Below are 26407 nucleotides of genomic sequence, written 5' to 3'. Positions count from 1 at the left end.
TGAGTTGACAAAACAGCTATTAAATCAACACAACAATATCTTTGCTTGTGTAGCTCGCTACAGATGCAGTTTGCTAGCTCTGGCTAGTCCACTCTGACTATCCAATCAAAGCGCGTGAATAAGCTGACGTTTCCGCACGCCTGCTAGAGGGCCTTGGTGTCGCCAACTCAAAATCTGATTGGTTGAAGCAAAAGTTTGATCGACATTTATTTTATGCTACAGGGCCCGCAGAACAGATTGTGAAGGCCTCCAGGCAGATATTTTTGACCCTGGCAACAAATCCTAGCTGAAATGTGATTCGTTAAAAGCTTAAAAATGAAAAAACACGTCAGCGCAACCGGGAGGCTAGCAGTCTGGAAGCAGCGCAACCGGGAGGCTAGCAGTCTGGAAGCAGCGCAACCGGGAGGCTAGCAGTCTGGAAGCAGCGCAACCGGGAGGCTAGCAGTCTGGAAGCAGCGCAACCGGGAGGCTAGCAGTCTGGAAGCAGCGCAACCGGGAGGCTAGCAGTCTGGAAGCAGCGCAACCGGGAGGCTAGCAGTCTGGAAGCAGCGCAACCGGGAGGCTAGCAGTCTGGAAGCAGCGCAACCGGGAGGCTAGCAGTCTGGAAGCAGCGCAACATGGAGGCTAGCAGTCTGGAAGCAGCGCAACCGGGAGGCTAGCAGTCTGGAAGCAGCGCAACCGGGAGGCTAGCAGTCTGGAAGCAGCGCAACCGGGAGGCTAGCAGTCTGGAAGCAGCGCAACCGGGAGGCTAGCAGTCTGGAAGCAGCAATGAAAGGAAGCGGACAGACCATTTGGAATTATTTGATACGTATTTATGGACAAAATATAATTAACATCAGTCTGTGATTCAGATATTTATAGGCCAGCAGAGAAGGCCCACCACTGGAATACAGCCTCCTTTAAGGTCAAAGGCCAAAGCTGTTATGAACTTTTCTGCAGAATCAAAAGTTTCTGTTTGTTTAGAAAATATTCTGAAGTCAAGCTGAGCAATAAATCAATTTGATCCATAAACCTATTTGAACTCCTTGAGTGACATCCTCCCCAGAGCCGCCATCTTGTTTATTTGGATTCTGAATTCAGGTCGACTCCACTATGAAATATGATTTATTTTCTCAAAATCAGTCTGATAACAAAGTCAAAATAATACGAGAATAAAGTTTTAATTTTACCAGAATAAATTAGTTTTCCTGGTAAATTTGCATCTTTATTCTAAATGATAAATAATATAATAAATATAATATAAATATTCTTGTAATTTAAACTATTAAAAATCTCTGCAGCCTGGCATTAATGCTGAAAACCTACAGACAGGATGATTTCTGAAAATATTTTCTGTGATTTATTTCCTTCTTAGAAAAGGAAGTTAAAACAAAAACAGGTTCAAATCTGATCTGGTGTGAAACAATTAGTTATTTTATTTTTAATTCATATCTCAGTTTCCATCTGGAGTCGTCACAGTGATAAACTTCCTGTTCAGTTTGTTCAACTATCAATATTTAAAATAAATTATAAAATCACAGCAGTTGTAACAACTGCTTTAGTTAATGATAAAAAATGTAATGAACTTTTTCAAAATAAATGAAATAATAGTTGATTTGTTTGTGTGACCTTTGACTGACCCTGCTTTCATTCATGAATCTGTTTGCATTTTTTCACATTCACTTACAAGAAAAGACTTTGTGTAAAACTCTTAAATGCTCGAGCTTTGCAGAAGTTTTTAATACATAACCAAACTGAAAGTAACTCTTAAAATCACTAACAGGATGGGAACAGAAAGGCCATTTCTCTCACACATGATCTGTACAGCACCAATAAAAAATCTTTAGACAAAAACATTCAGTACTAAAATATTTCCCGTTTTGACATCGTTTACTCTGACATCAGTCTGCTTGGTGGCGATCAGGAGCTTTTCAGGGACAAACTGAGAAATTCTTCACAACTCGGATGAAGAAAATGGACATTTAATGAGACAAACAGGAAACCTCTGCAGGACGCAGAACTGGCTGAAAACAATGTCATTTAAGATCAGCTCAGGTTTTATTGTTGCTTAAAGAAATTTCAGGGGGAAAGGTAACTCAGGATGTCTTACAGAAACATCAGGTAGAAGCCAGAAGGTAACAGAGGCTGTTGATAAAATAATCAAAACTATTAAAAAATGGTAAACATAAAAAAAAAAAAACAAAGTAAAATGATGTAAACAGCTAAAAGAAATTCAGCAGAGAGCCGGTTTGGAGAATCTCCTTCAATACATTCAGAGGAAAAGTTTCTCTGTTGGTCGCCATTACTGACATGCAGCTTTAAAGCTACGTAGATATTAGCTAACAGTGATCCGTTACGCTTGCTAGGACAGGTTAGGATCCCTCTATGGCCTAAACAAAACCTGTTCACATTTTTTACATTAAATTATTCTCAGTTAATCAGATTTCAGTCTCAGCTGTTTAGGGTCTCTGTCACTTTAAATCCAAACTAGCTGCTGCTGGCCACGCCCCCAATTCAAAACTATACAACCATACATATTTGAAAAGCAATAGTGAAGCCTCCTGCACAACTAACCAGAAAGCAGCAAGTCAACAACTAATCTTGACTTTTCTAGCAGCCATTGTACAGCAGGAAAACCAGATGATCTGCTGGGTTGCTAGGCAATAGGCAGAACTCTGCTGGGGTTGCTAGGTGACAGCGCAGCACTCGCTGAACGTGACTCATCAGCAGTTTTAGATACATAAAAGCCACAACTGTGTTGCCAGAAATCACTCAGCTGTTCTACTTTTTTAAAAGCATAAAAATATTAAAATGTGAATTCTGCATCTGCGACAGACTGGCGACCTGTTCAGGGTGTACCCCGCCTCTCGCCCGGGACGCAGCTGGAGATAGGCACCAGCGACCCTCCCGACCCCATTAGGGAAGAAGGGTGTATAGAAAATGGATGGATGGATGAATTCTGCATAACGTTTCACCACTGAAGCTGCATTAAACCGTTTTCACGGTGGGAAGTTTCCCATGGATCTTCTCCGGTCTCCAACTCGCCAAACTAAAAACTGTTCCCTCACCTTGTTTTGTCCATGCGGACCGTCGGTCTGGAGTTAACGAGTCTACGGAGGCGGAAAATGATCAGCTGCCATGAACCGGCGCGCTGAGCAGGACGTATCATTTGTGTTTCGAAAATAAATTCACTTAATAAAACGCCAATTTAGAAAAAAACTAATGCTTGGACAAAAAGTATTGTGGGGATCCAGTATGTTTTTGGTCGTATAAAATTAGTGTATTTTGCAAAACTGCAAAGGAAACTTTTCCTGTATTGCGTCACATGATCAAAAGCCGGATATTACTACTGCTGGAAACCACAAAGAAAAAAATCAGGAAGTGGTTAAGGATGATGGTGCTGCATGTTTTTAATAACTTATCAGATGAAAAACTTTTCATTTTCATTTTGTTTCTTATGTAACTGAAACAGCAGCAGTAAAATTGTGTTCTTTCAACATTAGCAGAATATCAACAAAGCTTTGCTCCTGTTTAATAAAAATACAGATGCTGGATTTGTTTACATTAATGTTGCATAGCTTAATCAAAACTCACCGATTTTGAAAAACCTCAAAGTTTTGTTGCTTGAATGAGTGGATTTTTTGGCCATATTCATTTCACAAAACTGTAATGGAAAAAAAAATTTTGCCTCACGAGTCACATGACCAACAACAGGATGTTTCTACTGCTGGAAACCTCGAAGAGGAAAACAGGAAGTGGTTGGGGGAAGATAGTGCTACGTATACTTTAATGACTTATGTGAACAAACTTATTCATGTGACTTTAATTGTGTCTCTTAGTAGAAACAATTGTAAAATATTTTTTTGGACAGTAAAATATTGACTAAACTCAGTTGCGGCCAGAACAGCGGTAGTTCACTCAGAGATCAGATATTTCAGGAAATATGGAAATATTGAACTTTCTGCTCAAACGCAGCAGCAGAATGTTTCACCAGCGCCTTTTTTTCTCAGTACTGTAAAAACTAAAATTAGATTTTAGTCCTTTGAACTGGTGAAGGTCATTCCTCTGAGTTGCAATCGCCGCTGTAATCACAGGATGAAGGGACGTTGCGTTACCATGGCGTTGCGTTACCGTGGCGTTGCGTTACCATGGCGTTACCGTGGCGTTGCATTACCGCCGCGGCTCAGCAGTGGAAACCACTTCATGTTTCACACAAAATCAAAGAAATGGTGGAAAACCTGGAGCCTCCTCTGTCTGATACAGTGTCTTCAGTCAGAGGCCTCTACAGAGCCGCTGTTAAACAGACTGCTACTGCACAGCCATCATCAACATCTACAGCCACTGAGTGATACGAGTCAAAACATTTAATTTCCCTCTGGGATCAATACAGGATGTTTGAACTGAACTGGATTTTCTTGTCAAAAACCATAAAATTAGCAAACATGTTAAAAATCCTCAGACTGGGTCTCACGGTTCCCAACAACTCAGCCTGAAAAGGAAACTTGGCTTCAAAGTCAAGATACTGACTGTTGATGAGCAAACAACAAAACCCCGCCTCAAAACATCTGAACAACCGTTTAAAACGCGGCGCTTCTTTCTGTTTGCGCGTTTCCGTCGCTGCACCTAAAATCTCGGTAGTGTCCGAACGTGGAGAGAAAACAGGAAGAAGAACTGCAGCGTCTCGGCGGCGCCGCTCTGCAGGCCCAGCAGAAATCACACATCAGAAAAACAAACAGGAAATGAAGGAGGGCACATGGGGGTCACAGTCCAGACTGGTTTACAGGAGCTAAAGTTTAATGGGAGGGACTGGGAGTGATGGTTCGTTAAAGGGGGGGCTGTTTGGAGAGTTCAATCCCAGTCCGGCCTCAAGTGTACTGGAACTGGTCCGAAAACGCAGAGAACTCCGGGGTGTACTGGTGGTTCCCAAACTGCCCGTCTCCGCCCTCGTACTGGTCGCTCCCAGAGCCGTACTGGTCGTCAGGGGCAACGTAATGGCCGTCTCCGGGGGGGTACTGGTCGTCTGCGGGCGCGCGCCGGCCATCACCCCCGGAGTACTGGTTTTCTCCTCCAGTGAACTGGTTTGACTCCACAGCTGAAGGCTGGTCGTCTCCAGACTTCTGAACAACTTTCTTGATTCTTTAAAATAAATTGAAAAAACATCATAAATTCAGAGTTCATCTCCTTATCACACAGTAAAATTAAACATTGTCATCATTTGCAGCATCTGCAGCTAAAGTAACTAGAACTGGTTGTAATGGGTTCCTGGCCCGACCCGGCAGGTTCCCACCCCTCACACAATTAAAGATTATTAATTTTATTAAAAGTTTCAGTTCTGTTACTAATACAGTTTTGATAATATTCTACAGCAGGGACAACAAAACACTACTTTTACTAAAGAAATCTTCCAATTTCAATAATTTAACGTAAAAAATACAAACCAAACTTATTTTAATGACAGATCAATCCGTTATTACCCAAAATTAATATTCATTACAATCCAAAAGAATCAGGCTGAGATAAAAATAAAACATCCTGCTCAAATGGAATATTTCAAAATAAAATATAAGAGTTAAAAAATATATATTTTCATGTTTAGTTACTGGTTTCCATGGTTTAATTACTGGTTTCCACGGTTTAGTTACTGGTTTCCATGGTTTAGTTACTGGTTTCCATGGTTTAGTTACTGGTTTCATGGTTTAGTTACTGGTTTCATGGTTTAGTTACTGGTTTCCATGGTTTAATTACTAGTGTTCATGGCTTAGTTACTGGTTTCCATGGTTTAGTTACTGGTTTCATGGTTTAGTTACTGGTTTCCATGGTTTAGTCACTAGTTTCCATGGTTTAGTTACTGGTTTCATGGTTTAGTTACTGGTTTCATGGTTTAGTTACTGGTTTCCATGGTTTAATTACTAGTGTTCATGGCTTAGTTACTGGTTTCCATGGTTTAGTTACTGGTTTCATGGTTTAGTTACTGGTTTCCATGGTTTAGTCACTAGTTTCCATGGTTTAGTTACTGGTTTCATGGCTTAGTTACTGGTTTCATGGTTTAGTTACTGGTTTCCATGGTTTAGTTACTGGTTTCCATGGTTTAGTTACTGGTTTCATGGTTTAGTTACTGGTTTCATGGTTTAGTTACTGGTTTCCATGGTTTAGTTACTGGTTTCCATGGTTTAGTCACTAGTTTCCATGGTTTAGTTACTGGTTTCATGGTTTAGTTACTGGTTTCATGGTTTAGTTACTGGTTTCCATGGTTTAGTTACTAGTTTCCATGGTTTAGTTACTGGTTTCATGGTTTAGTTACTGGTTTCATGGCTTAGTTACTGGTTTCATGGTTTAGTTACTGGTTTCCATGGTTTAGTTACTGGTTTCCATGGTTTAGTTACTGGTTTCATGGTTTAGTTACTGGTTTCCATGGTTTAATTACTAGTGTTCATGGCTTAGTTACTGGTTTCCATGGTTTAGTTACTGGTTTCATGGTTTAGTTACTGGTTTCCATGGTTTAGTCACTAGTTTCCATGGTTTAGTTACTGGTTTCATGGTTTAGTTACTGGTTTCATGGTTTAGTTACTGGTTTCCATGGTTTAATTACTAGTGTTCATGGCTTAGTTACTGGTTTCCATGGTTTAGTTACTGGTTTCATGGTTTAGTTACTGGTTTCCATGGTTTAGTCACTAGTTTCCATGGTTTAGTTACTGGTTTCATGGTTTAGTTACTGGTTTCATGGTTTAGTTACTGGTTTCCATGGTTTAGTTACTGGTTTCCACGGTTTAGTTACTGGTTTCATGGTTTAGTTACTGGTTTCCATGGTTTAGTTACTGGTTTCCATGGTTTAGTTACTGGTTTCCATGGTTTAGTCACTAGTTTCCATGGTTTAGTTACTGGTTTCATGGTTTAGTAACTAGTTTCATGGTTTAGTTACTGGTTTCATGGTTTAGTCACTAGTTTCCATGGTTTAGTTACTGGTTTCATGGTTTAGTTACTGGTTTCATGGTTTAGTTACTGGTTTCATGGTTTAGTTACTGGTTTCCATGGTTTAGTTACTGGTTTCCATGGTTTAGTTACTGGTTTCCATGGTTTAGTCACTAGTTTCCATGGTTTAGTTACTGGTTTCATGGTTTAGTTACTGGTTTCATGGTTTAGTTACTGGTTTCATGGTTTAGTTACTGGTTTCCATGGTTTAGTTACTGGTTTCCACGGTTTAGTTACTGGTTTCATGGTTTAGTTACTGGTTTCCATGGTTTAGTTACTGGTTTCCATGGTTTAGTCACTAGTTTCCATGGTTTAGTTACTGGTTTCATGGTTTAGTTACTGGTTTCATGGTTTAGTTACTGGTTTCCATGGTTTAGTTACTGGTTTCCACGGTTTAGTTACTGGTTTCATGGTTTAGTTACTGGTTTCCACGGTTTAGTTACTGGTTTCATGGTTTAGTTACTGGTTTCATGGTTTAGTTACTGGTTTCCATGGTTTAGTTACTGGTTTCCACGGTTTAGTTACTGGTTTCCATGACTTAGTTACTGGTTTCCATGGTTTAATTACTGGTTTCCATGGTTTAATTACTGGTTTCCATGGTTTAGTTACTGGTTTCATGGTTTAGTTACTGGTTTCCATGGTTTAGTTACTGGTTTCCACGGTTTAGTTACTGGTTTCCATGACTTAGTTACTGGTTTCCATGGTTTAGTTACTGGTTTCCATGGTTTAGTCACTAGTTTCCATGGTTTAGTTACTGGTTTCATGGTTTAGTTACTGGTTTCATGGTTTAGTTACTGGTTTCCATGGTTTAGTTACTGGTTTCCATGGTTTAGTTACTGGTTTCCATGGTTTAGTTACTGGTTTCATGGTTTAGTTACTGGTTTCATGGTTTAGTTACTGGTTTCCATGGTTTAGTTACTGGTTTCCATGGTTTAGTTACTGGTTTCATGGTTTAGTTACTGGTTTCCATGGTTTAGTTACTGGTTTCCATGGTTTAGTTACTGGTTTCCATGGTTTAGTTACTGGTTTCCATGGTTTAGTTACTGGTTTCCATGGTTTAGTCACTAGTTTCCATGGTTTAGTTACTGGTTTCATGGTTTAGTTACTGGTTTCCATGGTTTAGTTACTGGTTTCCACGGTTTAGTTACTGGTTTCCATGACTTAGTTACTGGTTTCCATGGTTTAATTACTGGTTTCCATGGTTTAATTACTGGTTTCCATGGTTTAGTTACTGGTTTCATGGCTTAGTTACTGGTTTCCATGGTTTAGTTACTGGTTTCCATGGTTTAGTTACTGGTTTCCATGGTTTAGTTACTGGTTTCATGGTTTAGTCACTGGTTTCCATGGTTTAGTTACTGGTTTCCATGGTTTAGTTACTGGTTTCCATGGTTTAGTTACTGGTTTCATGGTTTAGTTACTGGTTTCCATGGTTTAGTTACTGGTTTCCATGGTTTAGTTACTGGTTTCCATGGTTTAGTTACTGGTTTCATGGTTTAGTTACTGGTTTCCATGGTTTAGTTACTGGTTTCCATGGTTTAGTTACTGGTTTCCATGGTTTAGTTACTGGTTTCATGGTTTAGTTACTGGTTTCCATGGTTTAGTTACTGGTTTCCACGGTTTAGTTACTGGTTTCCATGGTTTAGTTACTGGTTTCCATGGTTTAGTTACTGGTTTCCATGGTTCAGTCACTAGTTTCCATGGTTTAGCTACTGGTTTCCATGGTTCAGTCACTAGTTTCCATGGTTTAGCTACTGGTTTCCATGGTTTAGTTACTGGTTTCCATGGTTTAGTCACTAGTTTCCACGGTTTAGTTACTAGTTTCCATGGCCTAGTTACTGGTTTCCATGGTTTAATTACTGGTTTCCATAGTTTAATTACTAGTGTTCATGGCTTAGTTACTGGTTTCCATGGTTTAGTTACTGGTTTCCACGGTTTAGTTACTGGTTTCCATGGTTTAGTTACTGGTTTCCACGGTTTAGTTACTGGTTTCCACGGTTTAGTTACTAGTTTCCATAGCTTAGTTACTGGTTTCCATGGTTAAGTTACTGGCTTCCATGGTTAAGTTACTGGTTTCCATGGTTTAGTTACTGCTTTCCGTGGTTTAGTTACTAGTTTTCATGGTTTAGTTACTGGCTTCCATGGTTAAGTTACTGGTTTCCATGGTTTAGTTACTGGTTTCCAATCAATCAATCAATCAATCAAACTTTATTTGTATAGCACATTTCAGCATCAAGGCATTTCAAAGTGCTTTACATCAAATCAAACACAAAAATACAATGCAACATAGAATCAACAATAAAAACACAACATAGTCAGATTCCATCAATAAATTTGCAATTGATTACGTTTCTAATACAACTCTAAAAAAGTGGGTTTTTAGTTGAGATTTAAAGAAAGTCAGTGTTTCAGCTGTTTTACAGTTTTCTGGAAGTTTGTTCCAGATTTGTGGTGCATAGATGCTTAATGCCGCTTCTCCTCGTTTGGTTCTGGTTCTGGGGATGCAGAGCAGAACCAGAACCAGAAGACCTGAGAGGTTCTGGAAGGTTGATACAATAACAGCAGATCTTTGATGTATTGTGGTGCTAAACCATTCAGTGATTTATAAACTAACAACAGTATTTTAAAGTCTATTCTTTGAGCTACAGGGAGCCAGTGGAGAGACTTTAAAACTGGTGTTATGTGCTCTATCTTCCTGGTTTTAGTTAGAACACGAGCAGCAGCATTCTAGATCAGCTGCAGCGGTTTGATTGATTTGTTGGACAGACCTGTGTCCCATGGTGTAGTTACTAGTTTCCATGGTTTAGTTACTGGTTTCCATGGCTTACTTACTGGTTTCCATGGTTTAGGTACTGATTTCCATGGTTTAGTTACTGGTTTCCATGGTTTAGTTACTAGTTTCCATGGCTTAGTTACTGGTTTCCATGGTTTAGTTACTAGTTTCCATGGCTTAGTTACTAGTTTCCATGGTTTAGTTACTAGTTTCCATGGCCTAGTTACTGGTTTTCATGGTTTAGTTACTGGTTTCCATGGTTTAGTTACTAGTTTCCATGACGTAGTTACTGGTTTCCATGGTTTAGTTACTGGTTTCCATGACTTAGTTACTAATTTCCATGGCTTAGTTACTGGTTTCCATGGTTTAGTTACTAGTTTCCATGGCTTAGTTACTAGTTTCCATGGTTTAATTACTAGTTTCCATGGTTTAGTTACTGGTTTCCATGGTTTAGTTACTGGTTTCCATGGTTTAGTTACTGGTTTCCACGGTTTAGTTACTGGTTTCCATGGCCTAGTTACTGGTTTCCATGGTTTAGTTACTGGTTTCCATGGTTTAGTTACTGGTTTCCATGGTTTAGTTACTAGTTTCCATGACTTAGTTACTGGTTTCCATGGTTTAATTACTAGTGTTCATGGCTTAGTTACTGGTTTCCATGGTTTAGTTACTGGTTTCCATGGTTTAGTTACTGGTTTCCATGGTTTAGTTACTGGTTTCCACGGTTTAGTTACTGGTTTCCATGGTTTAGTTACTAGTTTCCATGGCCTAGTTACTGGTTTTCATTGTTTAGTTACTGGTTTCCATGGTTTAGTTACTGGTTTCCATGACTTAGTTACTGGTTTCCATGGTTTAATTACTGGTTTCCATGGTTTAATTACTAGTGTTCATGGCTTAGTTACTGGTTTCCATGGTTTAGTTACTGGTTTCCATGGTTTAGTTACTGGTTTCCATGGTTTAATTACTAGTGTTCATGGTTTAGTTACTGGTTTCCATGGTTTAGGTTCTAGTTTCCATGGTTTAGTTACTGGTTTCCATGGTTTAGTTACTGGTTTCCATGGTTTAATTACTAGTGTTCATGGTTTAGTTACTGGTTTCCATGGTTTAGGTTCTAGTTTCCATGGTTTAGTTACTGGTTTCCATGACTTAGTTACTGGTTTCCATGGTTTAATTACTGGTTTCCATGGTTTAATTACTAGTGTTCATGGCTTAGTTACTGGTTTCCATGGTTTAGTTACTGGTTTCCATGGTTTAGTTACTGGTTTCCATGGTTTAATTACTAGTGTTCATGGTTTAGTTACTGGTTTCCATGGTTTAGGTTCTAGTTTCCATGGCTTAGTTACTGGTTTCCATGGTTTAGGTACTGGTTTCCATGGTTTAGGTACTAGTTTCCATGGTTTAATTACTAGTTTCCATGGTTTAGTTACTGGTTTCCATGACTTAGTTACTGGTTTCCATGGTTTAGTTACTGGTTTCCATGGTTTAATTACTAGTTTCCATGGCTTAGTTACTGGTTTCCATGGTTTAGTTACTGGTTTCCATGGTTTAGGTACTAGTTTCCATGGTTTAGTTACTGGTTTCCATAGTTTAATTACTAGTTTCCATGGCTTAGTTACTGGTTTCCATGGTTTAGGTACTGGTTTCCATGGTTTAGTTACTGGTTTCCATGGTTTAGTTACTAGTTCCCATGGCTTAGTTACTGGTTTCCATGGTTTAGTTACTAGTTTCCATGGCCTAGTTACTGGTTTTCATTGTTTAGTTACTGGTTTCCATGGTTTAGTTACTGGTTTCCATGACTTAGTTACTGGTTTCCATGGTTTAATTACTGGTTTCCATGGTTTAATTACTAGTGTTCATGGCTTAGTTACTGGTTTCCATGGTTTAGTTACTGGTTTCCATGGTTTAGTTACTGGTTTCCATGGCCTAGTTACTGGTTTCCATGGTTTAGTTACTGGTTTCCATGGCCTAGTTACTGGTTTCCATGGTTTAGTTACTGGTTTCCATGGTTTAGTTACTGGTTTCCATGGCCTAGTTACTGGTTTCCATGGTTTAGTTACTGGTTTCCATGGTTTAGTCACTGGTTTCCATGGTTTAGTTACTGGTTTCCATGGTTTAGTTACTGGTTTCCATGGTTTAATTACTAGTGTTCATGGCTTAGTTACTGGTTTCCATGGTTTAGTTACTGGTTTCCATGGTTTAGTTACTGGTTTCCATGGTTTAGTTACTGGTTTCCATGGTTTAGTTACTGGTTTCCACGGTTTAGTTACTGGTTTCCATGGCCTAGTTACTGGTTTCCATGGTTTAGTTACTGGTTTCCATGGTTTAGTCACTGGTTTCCATGGTTTAGTTACTAGTTTCCATGACTTAGTTACTGGTTTCCATGGTTTAATTACTAGTGTTCATGGCTTAGTTACTGGTTTCCATGGTTAAGTTACTAGTTTTCATGGTTTAGTTACTGGTTTCCATGGTTTAGTTACTGGTTTCCATGGTTAAGTTACTAGTTTTCATGGTTTAGTTACTAGTTTTCATGGTTTAGTTACTGGTTTCCATGGTTTAGTTACTAGTTTCCAATCAATCAATCAATCAATCAAACTTTATTTGTATAGCACATTTCAGCATCAAGGCATTTCAAAGTGCTTTACATCAAATCAAACACAAAAATACAATGCAACATAGAATCAACAATAAAAACACAACATAGTCAGATTCCATCAATAAATTTGCAATTGATTACGTTTTGAATGCAACTCTAAAAAAGTGGGTTTTTAGTTGAGATTTAAAGGAAGTCAGTGTTTCAGCTGTTTTACAGTTTTCTGGAAGTTTGTTCCAGATTTGTGGTGCATAGATGCTTAATGCCGCTTCTCCTCGTTTGGTTCTGGTTCTGGGGATGCAGAGCAGAACCAGAACCAGAAGACCTGAGAGGTTCTGGAAGGTTGATACAACAGCAGCAAATCTTTAATGTATTGTGGTTTACTGGTGTACTGGTGTACTGGTTTCCATGGTTTAGGTACTGGTTTCCATGGTTTAGTTACTGGTTTCCATGGTTTAATTACTGGTTTCCATGGTTTAGGTTCTAGTTTCCATGGTTTAATTACTGGTTTCCATGGTTTAGTTACTAGTTTCCATGGCTTAGTTACTGGTTTCCATGGTTTAGGTACTGGTTTCCATGGTTTAGTTACTGGTTTCCATGGTTTAGGTACTGGTTTCCATGGTTTAGTTACTGGTTTCCATAGTTTAGTTACTAGTTTCCATGGCTTAGTTACTGGTTTCCATGACTTAGTTATTGGTTTCCATGGTTTAGGTACTAGTTTCCATGGCTTAGTTACTAGTTTCCATGACTTAGTTACTGGTTTCCATGGTTTAATTACTGGTTTCCATGGTTTAGGTTCTAGTTTCCATGGTTTAATTACTGGTTTCCATGGTTTAGTTACTGGTTTCCATGGTTTAATTACTGGTTTCCATGGTTTAGGTTCTAGTTTCCATGGTTTAATTACTGGTTTCCATGGCTTAGTTACTGGTTTCCATGGTTTAGGTACTAGTTTCCATGGCTTAGTTACTGGTTTCCATGACTTAGTTACTGGTTTCCATGGTTTAGTTACTGGTTTCCATGGTTTAGTTACTGGTTTCCATGACTTAGTTACTGGTTTCCATGGTTTAATTACTGGTTTCCATGGTTTAGTTACTAGTTTCCATGGCTTAGTTACTGGTTTCCATGGTTTAGGTACTGGTTTCCATGGTTTAGTTACTGGTTTCCATGGTTTAGGTACTGGTTTCCATGGTTTAGTTACTGGTTTCCATAGTTTAGTTACTAGTTTCCATGGCTTAGTTACTGGTTTCCATGACTTAGTTACTGGTTTCCATGGTTTAGTTACTAGTTTCCATGGCTTAGTTACTGCTTTCCATGGTTTAGGTTCTAGTTTCCATGGTTTAATTACTGGTTTCCATGGTTTAGTTACTAGTTTCCATGGCTTAGTTACTGGTTTCCATGGTTTAGGTACTGGTTTCCATGGTTTAGTTACTGGTTTCCATGGTTTAATTACTGGTTTCCATGGTTTAGGTACTGGTTTCCATGGTTTAGTTACTGGTTTCCATAGTTTAGTTACTAGTTTCCATGGCTTAGTTACTGGTTTCCATGGTTTAATTACTAGTGTTCATGGCTTAGTTACTGGTTTCCATGGTTTAGTAACTAGTTTCCATGGTTTAGTTACTGGTTTCCATGGTTAAGTTTCTGGTTTCCATGGTTTAGTTACTGGTTTCCATGGTTTAATTACTGGTTTCCATGGTTTAGTTACTAGTGTTCATGGCTTAGTTACTGGTTTCCATGGTTTAGTTACTAGTTTCCATGACTTAGTTACTGGTTTCCATGGTTTAGTAACTAGTTTCCATGGTTTAGTTACTGGTTTCCATGGTTAAGTTTCTGGTTTCCATGGTTTAGTTACTGGTTTCCATGGTTTAATTACTGGTTTTCATGGTTAAGTTACTGGTTTCCATGGTTAAGTTTCTAGTTTCCATGGTTTAGTTACTGGTTCCCATGGTCTGGTTACTGGCCTGTTGAATGGTGACCTACTGGTTCTTATGCCTGGCGCCGCTGATGTGAGACTGGTACTGTTCCACGGAGTTGAGCACGATGCTGCAGACGGTGCAGGGGTAACCGTTTAGTGTTGACGCTGCAGACAAGACAGAAGTTATTTTCCCAGTGAAAAGCTGAACTTTATATTAATCAGTGGTAATCAGGTGTGGTTTGATCAGTTATCCAAACTTTACAGCTGCAGAGCTTTTCATCGGGAGTTGACTGATGTTTAATGTGACATGAGAACTTGGGCTGCCACCTTATCGTGGTGGAGGGGTTTGAGTGCTCCAATGATCCTGGGAGCTCTGCTGTCCAGGGCTTCATGCCCCTGGTAGAGTCACCCAAGGCAGACAGGTCCCAGGTGAGGGGCCAGACAAAGTGCAGCCCGAAGACCCCGATGATGGATAATAACTTTGGACTACATGTTCCCTCGCCCGGACACGAGTCACCGGGGCCCCACTCTGGAGCCAGGCCTGGAGGGGAGGCACGACGGCGAGAGTCTGGTGGCCGGGCTTTTACCCATGGAGCCCGGCCGGCCCCCTCCCATGGACCCACCACCTGTGAGAGGGGCCAACTGGGTCAGGTGCATTGTGTTATGGGCCGCAGCCGAGGGAGGGGGCCCTGGCGGTCCGATCCTCGGTTGCGGAAGCTCTTGGGACGTGGAATGTCACCTCTCTGGTGGGGAAGGAGCCGGAGCTAGTGTGTGAGGCTGAGAGGTTCCGGCTAGAAATAGTCGGTCTCACCTCAGCGCATGGCTCTGGTTCTGGAACCAGTCTCCTTGAGAGGGGCTGGACATACTTCCACTCTGGAGTTGCCCAGGGTGAGAGGCGTCGGGCAGGAGTGGGCATACTTGTTGCTCCCCATCTCGGCGCCTGTACGTTGGGGTTTACGCCAGTGAACGAGAGGGTAGCCTCCCTCCACCTACGGGTCGGGGGACGGGTCCTGACTGTCGTTTGTGCTTACGGGCCGATCTGCAGCTCAGGTTACCCACCCTTTGTGGAGTCCCTAGAGGGGGTACTGGAGAGTGCTCCACCTGGGGACTCCCTTGTTCTGCTGGGGGACTTCAACGCTCACGTGGGCAACGACAGTGAGGCCTGGAGGGGCGTGGTTGGGAGGAACTGCCCCCCCGATCTGAACTCAAGTGGTGTTCTGTTGTTGGACTTCTGTGTTCGTCATGGATTGTCCATAATGAACACCATGTTCAAGCATAAGGGTGTCCATATGTGCACTTGGCACCAGGACACCCTAGGCCACAGTTCGATGATCGACTTTGTCATCGTTTCATCGGATCTGCGGCCGTATGTCTTGGACACTCTGGTGAAGAGAGGTGCGGAGCTGTCCACTGACCACCACTTGGTGGTGAGTTGGCTCCGCTGGTGGGGGAGGATGCCGGTCAGACCTGGCAGCCCAAACGTGTTGTGAGGGTCTGCTGGGAACGTCTGGCGGAATCTCCTGTGAGACGGAGCTTTAACTCCCACCTCCGGCAGAACTTCGAACACGTCCCGGGGGAGGTGGGGGACATGGAGTCTGAGTGGACCGTGTTCCGTGCCTCCATTGTCGAGGCGGCTCATCTGAGCTGTGGCCGCAAGGTTGTCGGTGCCTGTCATGGCAGCAACCCTCGAACCCGTTGGTGGACACCTTTGGTGAGGGAAGCCGTCAGGCTGAAGAAGGAGTCCTATTGGGCCTTTTTGGCCTGTGGGACTCTGGAAGCAGCTGATGGTTACCGGCGGGCGAAGCGGCATGCGGCTCGGGTGGTTGCTGAGGCAAAAACTCGGGTGTGGGAGGAGTTTGGAGAGGCCATGGAGAAAGACTTCCATACGGCTTCGAGGCGATTCTGGTCCACCATCCGGCGTCTCAGGAGGGGGAAGCAGTGCAGCACCAACACTGTTTACAGTGGGGATGATGTGCTGCTGACCTCAACTCGGGATGTTGTGGGCCGGTGGGCAGAATACTTTGAAGACCTCCTCAATCCCACCAACATGCCTTCTATTTTGGAAGCTGAGCCTGGAGACTCTGAGTTGGGCTCTCCAATCTCTGGGGTCGAGGTCGCCGAGGTGGTCAAAAAGTTCCTCGGTGGTCAAAAAGCATCTCGGTGGTCAAAAAGCTCCTCGGTGGTCAAAAAGCTCCTCGGTGGCAGGGCCCCGGGGGTGGATGAGATCTGCCCGGAGTTCCTCAAGGCTCTGGATGTTGTAGGGTTGTGTTGGCTAACGCGACTCTTCAATATCACATGGACATCGGGGGCAGTTCCCCTGGATTGGCAGACTGGGGTGGTGGTCCCCCTGTTCAAAAAGGGGGACCGGAGGGTGTGCTCCAATTACAGGGGGGTCACACTCTTAAGCCTCCCTGGCAAGGTCTATTCGGGGGTTCTGGAGAGGAGGGTCCATCGGATTGTTGAACCTCGGATTCAGGAAGAGCAGTGTGGTTCTGGTTCTGGTTCTGGAACACTGGACCAGCTCTACACCCTCAGCAGGTCCTGGAGGGTTCTGGGAGTTCGCCCAACCAGTCTACATGTGTTTTGTGGACTTGGAGAAGGCGTTTGACCGTGTCCCTCGGGGAGCCCTGTGGGGGGTTCTCCAGGAGTATGGGGTACCGGGCTCCTTGATACGGGCTGTCAGGTCCCTGTAGGACCGGTGTCAGAGTCTGGTCCGCATTACCGGCAGTAAGTCGGGCTCGTTTCCGGTGAGAGTTGGACTCTGCCAGGGCTGCCCTTTGTCACCGATTCTGTTCATGACTTTTATGGACAGAATCTCTGGACCAGCCAAGGTGTTGAGGGGATCCATTTTGGTGGCCTTAGGATCAAATCTCTGCTTTTTGCGGATGATGTGGTCCTTTTGGCTTCATCGGGTCGTGATCTGCAGCTCTGGCTGGAGCGGTTCGCTGCCGAGTGTGAAGCGGCTGGGATGGCGATCAGTGCCTCCAAATCTGAGGCCATGGTCTTGAGCCGGAAAAGGGTAGAGTGCCTTCTCCGGGTCAGGGGGGGTGTCCTGCCCCAAGTGGAGGAGTTCAAGTATCTCAGGATCTTGTTCACGAATGGGGGAAGAAGGGAGCGGGAGATCGACAGGCGGATTGGTGCAGCGTCTGCCGTCAAGCGGGCACTGTACCGGTCCGTCGTGGTGAAGAGAGAGCTGAGCCAAAAAGCGAAGCTCTCGATTTACCGGTCGATCTACGTTCCCACCCTCATCTATGGTCATGAGCTTTGGGTCATGACCGAAAGAACGAGATCACGGATACAAGCGGCCAAAATGGGTTTTCTCCATAGGGTGTCTGGGCTCTCCATTAGAGAGAGAAGCTCAGTCATCCAGGAGGGACTCAGAGTAGAGCCGCTGCTCCTTCACGTCGAGAGGGGCCAGTTGAGGAGCATCTGGTCAGGATGCCTCCTGGACGCCTCCCTGGTGAGGAGTTCCGGGCACGTCCCACCGGGAGGAGGCCCCGGGGAAGACCCAGGACACGGTGGAGGGACTATGTCTCTCTGCTGGCCTGGGAACGCCTTGGGATTCCTCCGGAGGAGCTGGAAGAAGTGGCTGAAGAGGGAAGACTGGGCCTCCCTTCTGAAGCTGCTACCCCTGCATCCCCGACGAGGATAAGAGGAAGAAGATGGATGGATGGATGGCACTTGGTCCATTTTAACCATATTTAGTCAGTTTGCCTGGTCAACGTCCAGTTTGGTTGGTGAGTTGAAAACGCTAATCGACCTCTGACCTCTGGTCCTCTAAACCTTGGTCTGATTCGGTTTGAATGTGAACGCCAAGTGGACAAGAGACCGCTCGAAAAGCAGGAAGTGGACTATAACACAGTGCATTCTGGGTAAATCCAACCAAAGCTAACATGTTAGCCTAGCGCTAGCAGCAGAAATGTCTCCTGGTCTTCAGCCAAAGACTAAAGAGAAATCCTCCAACACTAAAATCTGACGCCTCCATCTTGTTTCCATCTGGTGAAGAAGGAAGTTGCTCTCAGTGTCTTCAGAGGTTTTTGTGTGGTTTCCTTCAGTGGTTGTTGGTGCAGCGCCCCCACAGGCCAGGAGGGGAACAGGTTGGTTTGGGTCAGAACCACAGCAGCTGCAGGTGGAGCAGATGATGGAGGTCTGGTTCCAGTAGAATCGGGTCGACCGGACTGAAGGAGCGAAATCATCTTTATATATGAATCCTTCTTTACTGCCTAAAGCAGCTGCTGCATCAGAGACGGCTGGTTGAGTTAAACAGAGCTCTGCAGCAAGAACAAACCTTCAGTATTTTTAGTTATATAAACATGTAAATGAGGCAGAAGATTTGTAGTATGCCATTAACATTAATGCAGTGAGTCTGCAGAGGATGAATGAGGGGAACCAGAACCCGAGCGGCGGTCTGACCTGGTGCGGTGGAGGGGCCGTACGTCTCCATCAGCTTTAACCTTGTCATGTGTTTTTTATGCTTCTTGCCGGCGTAGTGCTGCTGGGCCATGAGTGGGTTGTTGAACGACGCCTTGCAGGTGGAGCAGAAGCGATCTGGGTTGTTGTTGTTGTCGGCCTCAGAACCGCCGGCTGAATTGTCAACGGGTTTCTCCACCGGCTGTGAAGTCTGAGAGGCTTCTGCAGAGATTAACATACAGAGAATAAAAAGATGTGTGTAAAAAACACAAGAAATTTAAAAATAAAACGGGAGATGTGCTTTGGGTGATATGATGGAAGCAGCAACCTGGAGTCTGGGATTCGACAGCTTTCATTTTCAGCCTCTTGGCATGAAATTTGCCCTGATAGTGAGACTTGGCCATAACCGGAGATGTGAAGGTCATGTTGCACAGGTGGCACGCCTTCAGCCGGTCTGTGTCTCCGTTGTTGCAGTCCTGCAGAGAAAAGACACAAACGGCTCATCAAACATTTTACAACAAGGAAATGCCTGAATTAAAATTAGACAAAAACATTTAATTTATGGATAAAACTAATCTATTAGTTAACCATTCTGCAAATTCTTCAGTAAACCTTTATATGCACTAGACCAGGGGAGCCAAAACCTTTTGAGACCAAGATCTACTTTTTGTCTCACCAGTCGGCTGAGATCTACCTCATGACACGAAGTCATAAAATTTGTAAATTAAACTCTATTGACTTATTTTATATGTGAATATCCATCAGTTATAGCAGAAATAATGAAGTGATAGAAAACCTGATGCAGTTTCTCAGTGAGACTCTGACACTGGGAGGAGGTTACTGGTTTCTCAGTCACAAGCTGGTTGCAAACCTGAGGCCAGCAGGTGTCACGTCAGTTATGGTAGATCTGAACTTTGACCTCATTATGAGAAGCTCCAGACTGATAAGAGGAAGCAAAGAAATCTGGAAAGGTAAAGGTAAATATTCTGAAGCTGGGATATAATTCATTTAACTTCACATAACACTGCTGGGCCTTTTCTGCAGACATCAAAACATCTCTCCCAGTTTCAAATGGTTTTACTTACATTAATGCATGGAAGACTAGATCTACCTGTTCAGCATCTTTGCCATCTGTTTAATGTGTCACATAAAACTCAGTCTAATGTGCGGTATGCACGTCTGAAGCCCACGGTCAGCTGGCCTGAGAGGCCACAACGCCTCCTCAGCTTTTGGAAACATTTGGAAAACATGTAGCAATTATTGTTGACTGTTTTGAATTAGGCACAGAAAGAACCTCTAATTTAAAAACATGCACAATCCTCACCCTCCTTCCTTACTGGTATAAAACCACATGGGTGGGTTTCCTTTATTTCTAAGGGAGGAGCTGGACGTGCGTCAGACAAGCACATAACAGAAAACTGTGGCCTTCTCTCCAGTTTATTACCTGGGAACATTGGGTTAGTGGACAGAGGCTGACAGTGTAGGAACGATGTGTGCTGAGGTCAAGGGAGAGGTCAACTGGATGCTAAAGATGCTAAAGACACACGAGCTGCAGCTCAGCTCAGGATTCATGTGGAAAGAGATGATTGCATGAGGGACAAATACTAAATGTTAGTAGGTTGCTGCTTACATGTGAGGGTGAAGGTGAGCTGGTGTGTGTGTGCTGTGTGTGTGCTGCAGCTCAGTGAACACGTGTTCTAGTGTAGAACGTAATGCAAGTGAAACCTGCACATGTTAACATGAACCTGCACTGCTAATTAAAATGCAGATTGGAAAAAGATTTTCTGTGTTGATTATTTTTGAAATATTTGTGCAGTCAGTACTGTTTTATGTAAAAAAGAAGATTGTATTTGTCCATCCATCCATTTTCTAACACCTTGTCCCTAGTGGGGTCGGGAGGAGCTGCTGCCTCTCCAGCTACGTTCTGGGTGAGAGGCGGAGTCTCCATGACAGACCGGACACACAACTAGGGACAATTTAGAAAGACCGATCCGATTAACCTGACATGTTTCTGGACTGTGGGAGGAAGCCGGAGGACCCAGAGAGAACCCACCATGCACAGGGAGAAACCTGCCGGGAATCGAACCCAGGACCTTCTTGCTGCAAGGCAGCAGCTCTACCAACTGCACCACTGTGCAGCCCAAATTGTATTTGTTCCCCTCATTATTTTGTGTTCAGATGGAAGTGGCTGTTTTCACTCATTTAACAATTTAATCATTAAATGATCAAATTTAAAGATTAAATTATTAATGATTAAAACTTCATGAAACGTTTGATTCAAGCTGCATGTAAACAGGCGATGAAATGAATCACATCTTAAGTAAAAACAATTAGATTTAAAATATTTCAGGTAATAAACATGCATGTAATGAAAGATTATATTTTTAAATAAACATTTTATGTGATTAAAGTAAACAATTATATAATCAGACATTTTGCAGTAAACATTTAATATAAACAATCAAACCAGATGAAAGAGCCCATCTTTAAACATTTAATGTTTAAAGATGTGTAATTAAACATTTCATAATAAACAGTAAAGGAGACAAGTAAAAGTTATGAAATACATCAAACCTGAAGTAAATATTTGTTATATTTAACATATTTCAGGTAATAAATACACATGTAATGAAATCGATCTTGTCTGAATTTCATGTAATTGACGAATGTGACGATCATCTGAAGTAATACATTTTATAAAAATTTTAAAATATATATATATATATATATATATATATATATTTTTTTTTTTTTTTTTCCCCACCAGGGGGTCCTTTTTGTGGCTCTAGTGTCCCTTTTTTTTCATAGTAGGCTGACAGGAGAGGGGGGAAGACATGCAGCAAATGTCGTCGGGTCCAGGAATCGAACCCGCGACGGCCGCGTCGAGGACTGAGGGCCTCCAAGCGTGGGGCGTGCTACCCTCTACGCCACCGGAGCACGCCCCTTTAAAATATTTTTTAAATATAAACTTAGCTAAAAATTAAAAAATGGGTCAAAATGGAATAAAGATGAGCGGCTCATCTATCCAGGCTAGCAGAACAATTTCACTCTGATTTTAAGTCAATGACCTGACCTGCAGGCCACGGAAGAAAACATATTAATATCAAAATGATTTAAAATACTGAATATGACTTAACATTTTAATAGAGGATAGTGTGTCTCATGTAACAGCGTGAATTACCATGTTGTTGTGAGGCATTTATTTACAGGAGTGTTTGGTTGGAAACCGACGGTCCCTAAGTGAACCTCTGAGCGGCAGAGAACGGCCGGCCCAAATCAGACACCAAAAATCGGATCAACCTTGAGCTAAACGCAGTTTCCTCCACCGAGCGCCGACATCCAGCATCCAGCATGAAAACAACTTCAGCGCGTCGGTAACACAACAAAAACACCAGCAGAAAGTTTGTTCTGCGACTGAGCAGCAACGTTGGTTCCAAAATTAGAAAAACATTCAAATATAAAAATAGACAAAAAACTGAATCCTTTTCAGTAAGAAAATAAACATTTTACTGTTTAAAGGTTAATATCCTTCCATTCCTTTAGTGACATGAGAAAAGCTGAACATCAATACAGACTGGAGCTGACCTATGGATTAACTATTGATTAACTGATTAATGATCGGACACAAAATGTGCTTTCTGTCATTTGAACCAGATGGAGCTAAAACTGCCTCTGGTTCCTCTGGAGGAATTTTTGGTTGGAACAGATTTACAGAAAACGAAGGTTTTTCTTTTATGCAAAACGTTAATTTTTTTAACATTTTCAGCTTAATTATTGATCTGACTATGTTGTTCTTTCAGCACATTGTCCTTTAGTTAACAATCAATTACTAAATCAGTTGGTGATTATTTCAATAATTGATTAGTCACAATTAATCGATTCAGCCCTGCTTCTCTGACATAAAAACTGAGGTTTTTCAGTTTGCTCCACATCCTGTTGGCCTCACTTTTTTCATCTAATTGACGTTTTTCACTCACGTTGTCGGAGGTTTTGGGCTTCTTGACCGGATCGCCGTTCTCATTTTCCAGGGAAAGGAAACGCCGAACCTTGTTGGCATGTTTCTTACTCTGGAAGCAGAAAAACAGTTCTTGACTGGAAATAAAAATAATCCAGTTCTGGTTCATTGTAACAAGTTACTGAACATATTAAGGGTCCAGCAGTGTTTCACATCTTTACAGGATGTTGATGAGCTTAAAGCTTCAGCAGCGATTCTGCTGCACTGACCTGATAATGAGTCAACTTCTGAGACTGAGAAATCAGGACGGCGCTGCAGACTTTACACTGGGTGTCAGAAAACAGGTCGCCTCGCTCCCGGATCATTTTATCTACTGCAGGGAGGAGAGCGACAGAAGCACAGAGGAATCAGGATCAATCAAATGGAAATAAAATATCACCACGAATAAAACACCCGTGGCAACACCGCTGCTGCTTTCACACTTATCAAGAACAAATCAGCTCTTTGATTTACACAAACCTCCCAAACGCCTCTGATGACGCACGAGCAGAAACTCGCAAATAACGCCGCCAAAAATTTAAAGTGAAATGTTCTCAGGCTGATCTGAGTCACAGTTTAAACAGATTCACATTGGTGTCAAATTACAAAAACATAAAAATAATCTGGAGATTCAAGATGGTCAACGAAAGACTCAGTGGTTACACCAGGGGTGTCCAACATGTGGTGCGGGGGCCACTGTGGGCCAAGGAGGTATTTAGGCCACAAGCCAGTTGATGCAGGTAGACATTTTATTTATTTTACTTTATTTTATTTAAAAGAAGGCAATTTTCATAAACAGACTAATTAAAAGTCTACTTCAAATGAAAAATGTAAAGTGTGACACATTGTATTCAACTTTTATCTTTAATTTAATAGTAAATAAAAATGAAAACATCCGGAGACTTTTACTCAAACAGGAGACTCATGCTCAATTATTAGTATTATATTTTATTTTTGTTGAAATAAAAACCCAAAACATTCATGACATTGTTTTTTTCTTTCTCCAGGCAAACCTGTGAGAATGTTTCAGGTTTGCAGATCCGTCTGCTGCAGACCTTAATATCGCTTGTTGTTAAATCGCCTTATGCAAGTTTGGTTCATTTGTTTTTCTCTGATTGTAAAAGGAAAAGATGGATTGTTAATTGGAAGTTCTGACATGGAAAAAAAAGGCCAAAAATGTCAAGCACTGCACACTTTTTTATTAATAAGTATAATATCAATACAAATAAACATAAAAAAAATATTGATCTTTGCTTGGACACCTTTTCTCAATAACTTCATTATTCCCACCAAAATAACCAAAAGCTTCCTGTTTCTGGTTAATTAAGTCAGATAATTTAATAAAACACATTCCTGAAGTGCAAATTTATTTCCAGTTCCTGACTCCAGTTCACCGATTCGTCTCTAGTATTTAAAATAAAACTAAATCGAGTATTTTAGGCCAAACAGTGGCCTTCATTAGCAATTACAAAACAAAACTGCAATATAATATAATTTCCATTGCTCATACTGTGATCACATTTAACTGCAAAACGTGGAAATAATCTGCAGCTTAATCCCAGAACTTCACCATTTTTATTTTTATAATTAGTGTAAGCAAAATATCTTTATGTTTCAAGGCAGGCACAGTTTATGTGTTAAAGTTTTTAATGGTGAAAATATAAACTATACATTTAAAAACTGCTGGATAAAAATGGATCATTGTAACTAAATAGACATTTATTGTAAAACAAAGACAACTCCTCCAATATGGTTTGTTGAAGTATTTTTTAAAAACTGTTCTTTGAAGAAAGTAGTCAAGAATAGCACTACCTAAACATATTTTTACTGGAGTAAAATTAGTCGTCCAAGAAACTATTCAAGAGTAAAATGGTATGACAGAAAGGCTACACAAGTACTAACTGGTCAGAAAATCTTATTTTTGTATCTGAAAAGTTATGTGCCAATTCTGTTTATTAAAAGTAAAATAAAATAAAATAACATATAACACAATTCCAAAATAAATTTAGGCACTAGAAACTTTTAGAAATAATATTTCAATAGAAAGTTTAACGTAGTAGACATGGATTGTTTTAAGGTTCATTTGCAGCTTTTATCATAATTTGATCTCCAAATATAACATTATTAAAACAAAGTTGGTGTATGAAAAAAATGTCTCACTTTGACAGAAACCTTGTACATTTTTAATTATAATATATTCAGTGAAGTTACTCCAACTAAGGAGAGACTCCATTAATTTTATCCAAATATGAGTAGGGCTATTTCATAACATTACTCAACTAAAAGCAAAAAGGATGTTGGAGTAAATCTACTCTAAAAAGTACACTTTATTACAAACCGTTACTCAAGTAAATGTTGCTAGTTTCTACAAATTTGAAGTTTGTAATGGGCATATTACGATTGCTAATATGCCCATTTTCAGTCATTACATACATTTAATAATATAACAATTTAAATAAAATGTGCAGTTGTACACAGCTGTTTGTGATCGGTGAATAACGTGATAGATGTGGGATAAATTTAGAGCATCCTGTCAGGCTAGCGAGGCTGCGCTCCATCGCGATGTTTAACTGTGCAGTCAGTCTCGTGAGCGGCTTTCCCATCACTACGCACAACAAACTGCGTAAAAACACCTCCTCCCAACTAATTAAAACAGCTTCTATAGCGGAACACAACATGGTAATGCTCCCATTGTGTCGATCTAAACGTATTTTTCGAGAAAAGTCCGAATTAACATCGGATGCAGACCTGCTCTCGTCGACCTTGGAGCAGAAACGTTACAGCTACTTAGCTTAGCACGTTTTAGCATTAGCTTCGAAGAAGCCGCGAAAAACACCGCAAATTGTTTCAACCGCTACACCCTCCGAGACGACTGCTAGGTGCGTTGACTGTTCTCTACTAGCACATGCATGCGTTTGGAGGATCCAGATGTCATACCCTCCGCCAGTCCCGAAGGTAAGACAGGAAAACTGTCGGTCTGCATCGCCTCCGCCATGATTTTTCTACACACAGCATCGGCTTCCAACAGCGCATGCGCGGCACATAAACAGACTGGAGGCATTTAGAAAACTTGGCTTCAAAACAATTAAGTAAAAGTTTCCTTTATAACACATCGAGTAAATATGTGTTATGAAGGTGCAAGTAAGATGTTACATTATACCTTCCGAAACATATGAAGGTTCCTTAATGTTTTTGTGACTGTAGCTTTAAGAATTGACGTAGTCGTTGAAACCATCTTTGATTAAAAACACATTTAAAATGCTATCTTACAGCCCCGACATGGCTGGCTCAACATTTGGTAATCAATAAATTCGTAAAGTGGACACACAGTCGGACAGCGGAGATGATTGGAGAAGTTTCTAGAGCCGGCAACCTTTAAACGGTACAGACCCTACACCAGCCACTAGATGGAGACAAATCATTCAGTTTTTAGCTCTGTGTGTTTGCAGCGGCGCCATGACTCAAAGCATTCCAGTAGATGACTCCAAAAGGACAGGATGAACGATTTGGAGTGGCCTAGTCAAAGTCTGACAATAAATCCAAACAAAGGGCGAGTCTTCCTTCACAATGTGTAAAAGACAGCTTGTCAACACTTGCAAACAGTTTATGATCGTTGTTGCTGCCAAACTTCACAGAGGACAGAGAGTCGTAATAAATAATTTTAACTATGAATATAAAATAACATTTTACACCATCCATCCATCCATCCATTGTCTGTACACCCTTCATCCCTAATGAGGTCAGGAGGGTTGCTGGTTCCTCTCCAGCTGCATTCTGGGCGAGAGG

At 41.6% G+C, this 26407-nt stretch overlaps 1 protein-coding gene and 1 long non-coding RNA gene across 3 annotated transcripts in view; one reads left to right on the top strand and one right to left on the bottom strand.

Moving 5' to 3' along the window:
* Positions 1-1704: 1704 nt before the first annotated feature.
* znf346 (zinc finger protein 346) lies at positions 1705-25664 on the bottom strand. 2 transcript variants are annotated; one of them, XM_044140491.1, is made up of 7 exons: positions 25559-25663; positions 22852-22955; positions 22605-22694; positions 18956-19103; positions 18631-18849; positions 14283-14382; positions 1705-5115 (listed from the first exon to the last, which is right to left on the bottom strand). In XM_044140491.1, exons 1-7 carry the CDS (start codon positions 25614-25616, stop codon positions 4845-4847), a joined length of 990 nt encoding a protein of 329 aa, XP_043996426.1. In that variant the 5' UTR covers positions 25617-25663; the 3' UTR covers positions 1705-4844. The 2 variants fall into 2 exon arrangements, with proteins under 2 accessions (XP_043996426.1, XP_043996427.1); XM_044140492.1 differs by lacking the exon at positions 14283-14382 and having other exon boundaries at positions 25559-25664.
* The window catches only part of LOC122844755, an 18191-nt gene continuing 14760 nt past the window's right edge, over positions 22977-26407 (top strand). Inside the window, exon 1 of the long non-coding RNA XR_006372930.1 lies at positions 22977-25576. This is a non-coding gene — a long non-coding RNA (uncharacterized LOC122844755). The remainder of the gene's footprint in view (positions 25577-26407) is intronic.

This window comes from Gambusia affinis, linkage group LG15 (assembly GCF_019740435.1).
Source record: "Gambusia affinis linkage group LG15, SWU_Gaff_1.0, whole genome shotgun sequence".
Taxonomy (NCBI): Eukaryota; Metazoa; Chordata; class Actinopteri; order Cyprinodontiformes; family Poeciliidae; genus Gambusia; species Gambusia affinis.
This window is presented reverse-complemented; position numbering and strand designations above follow the sequence as displayed.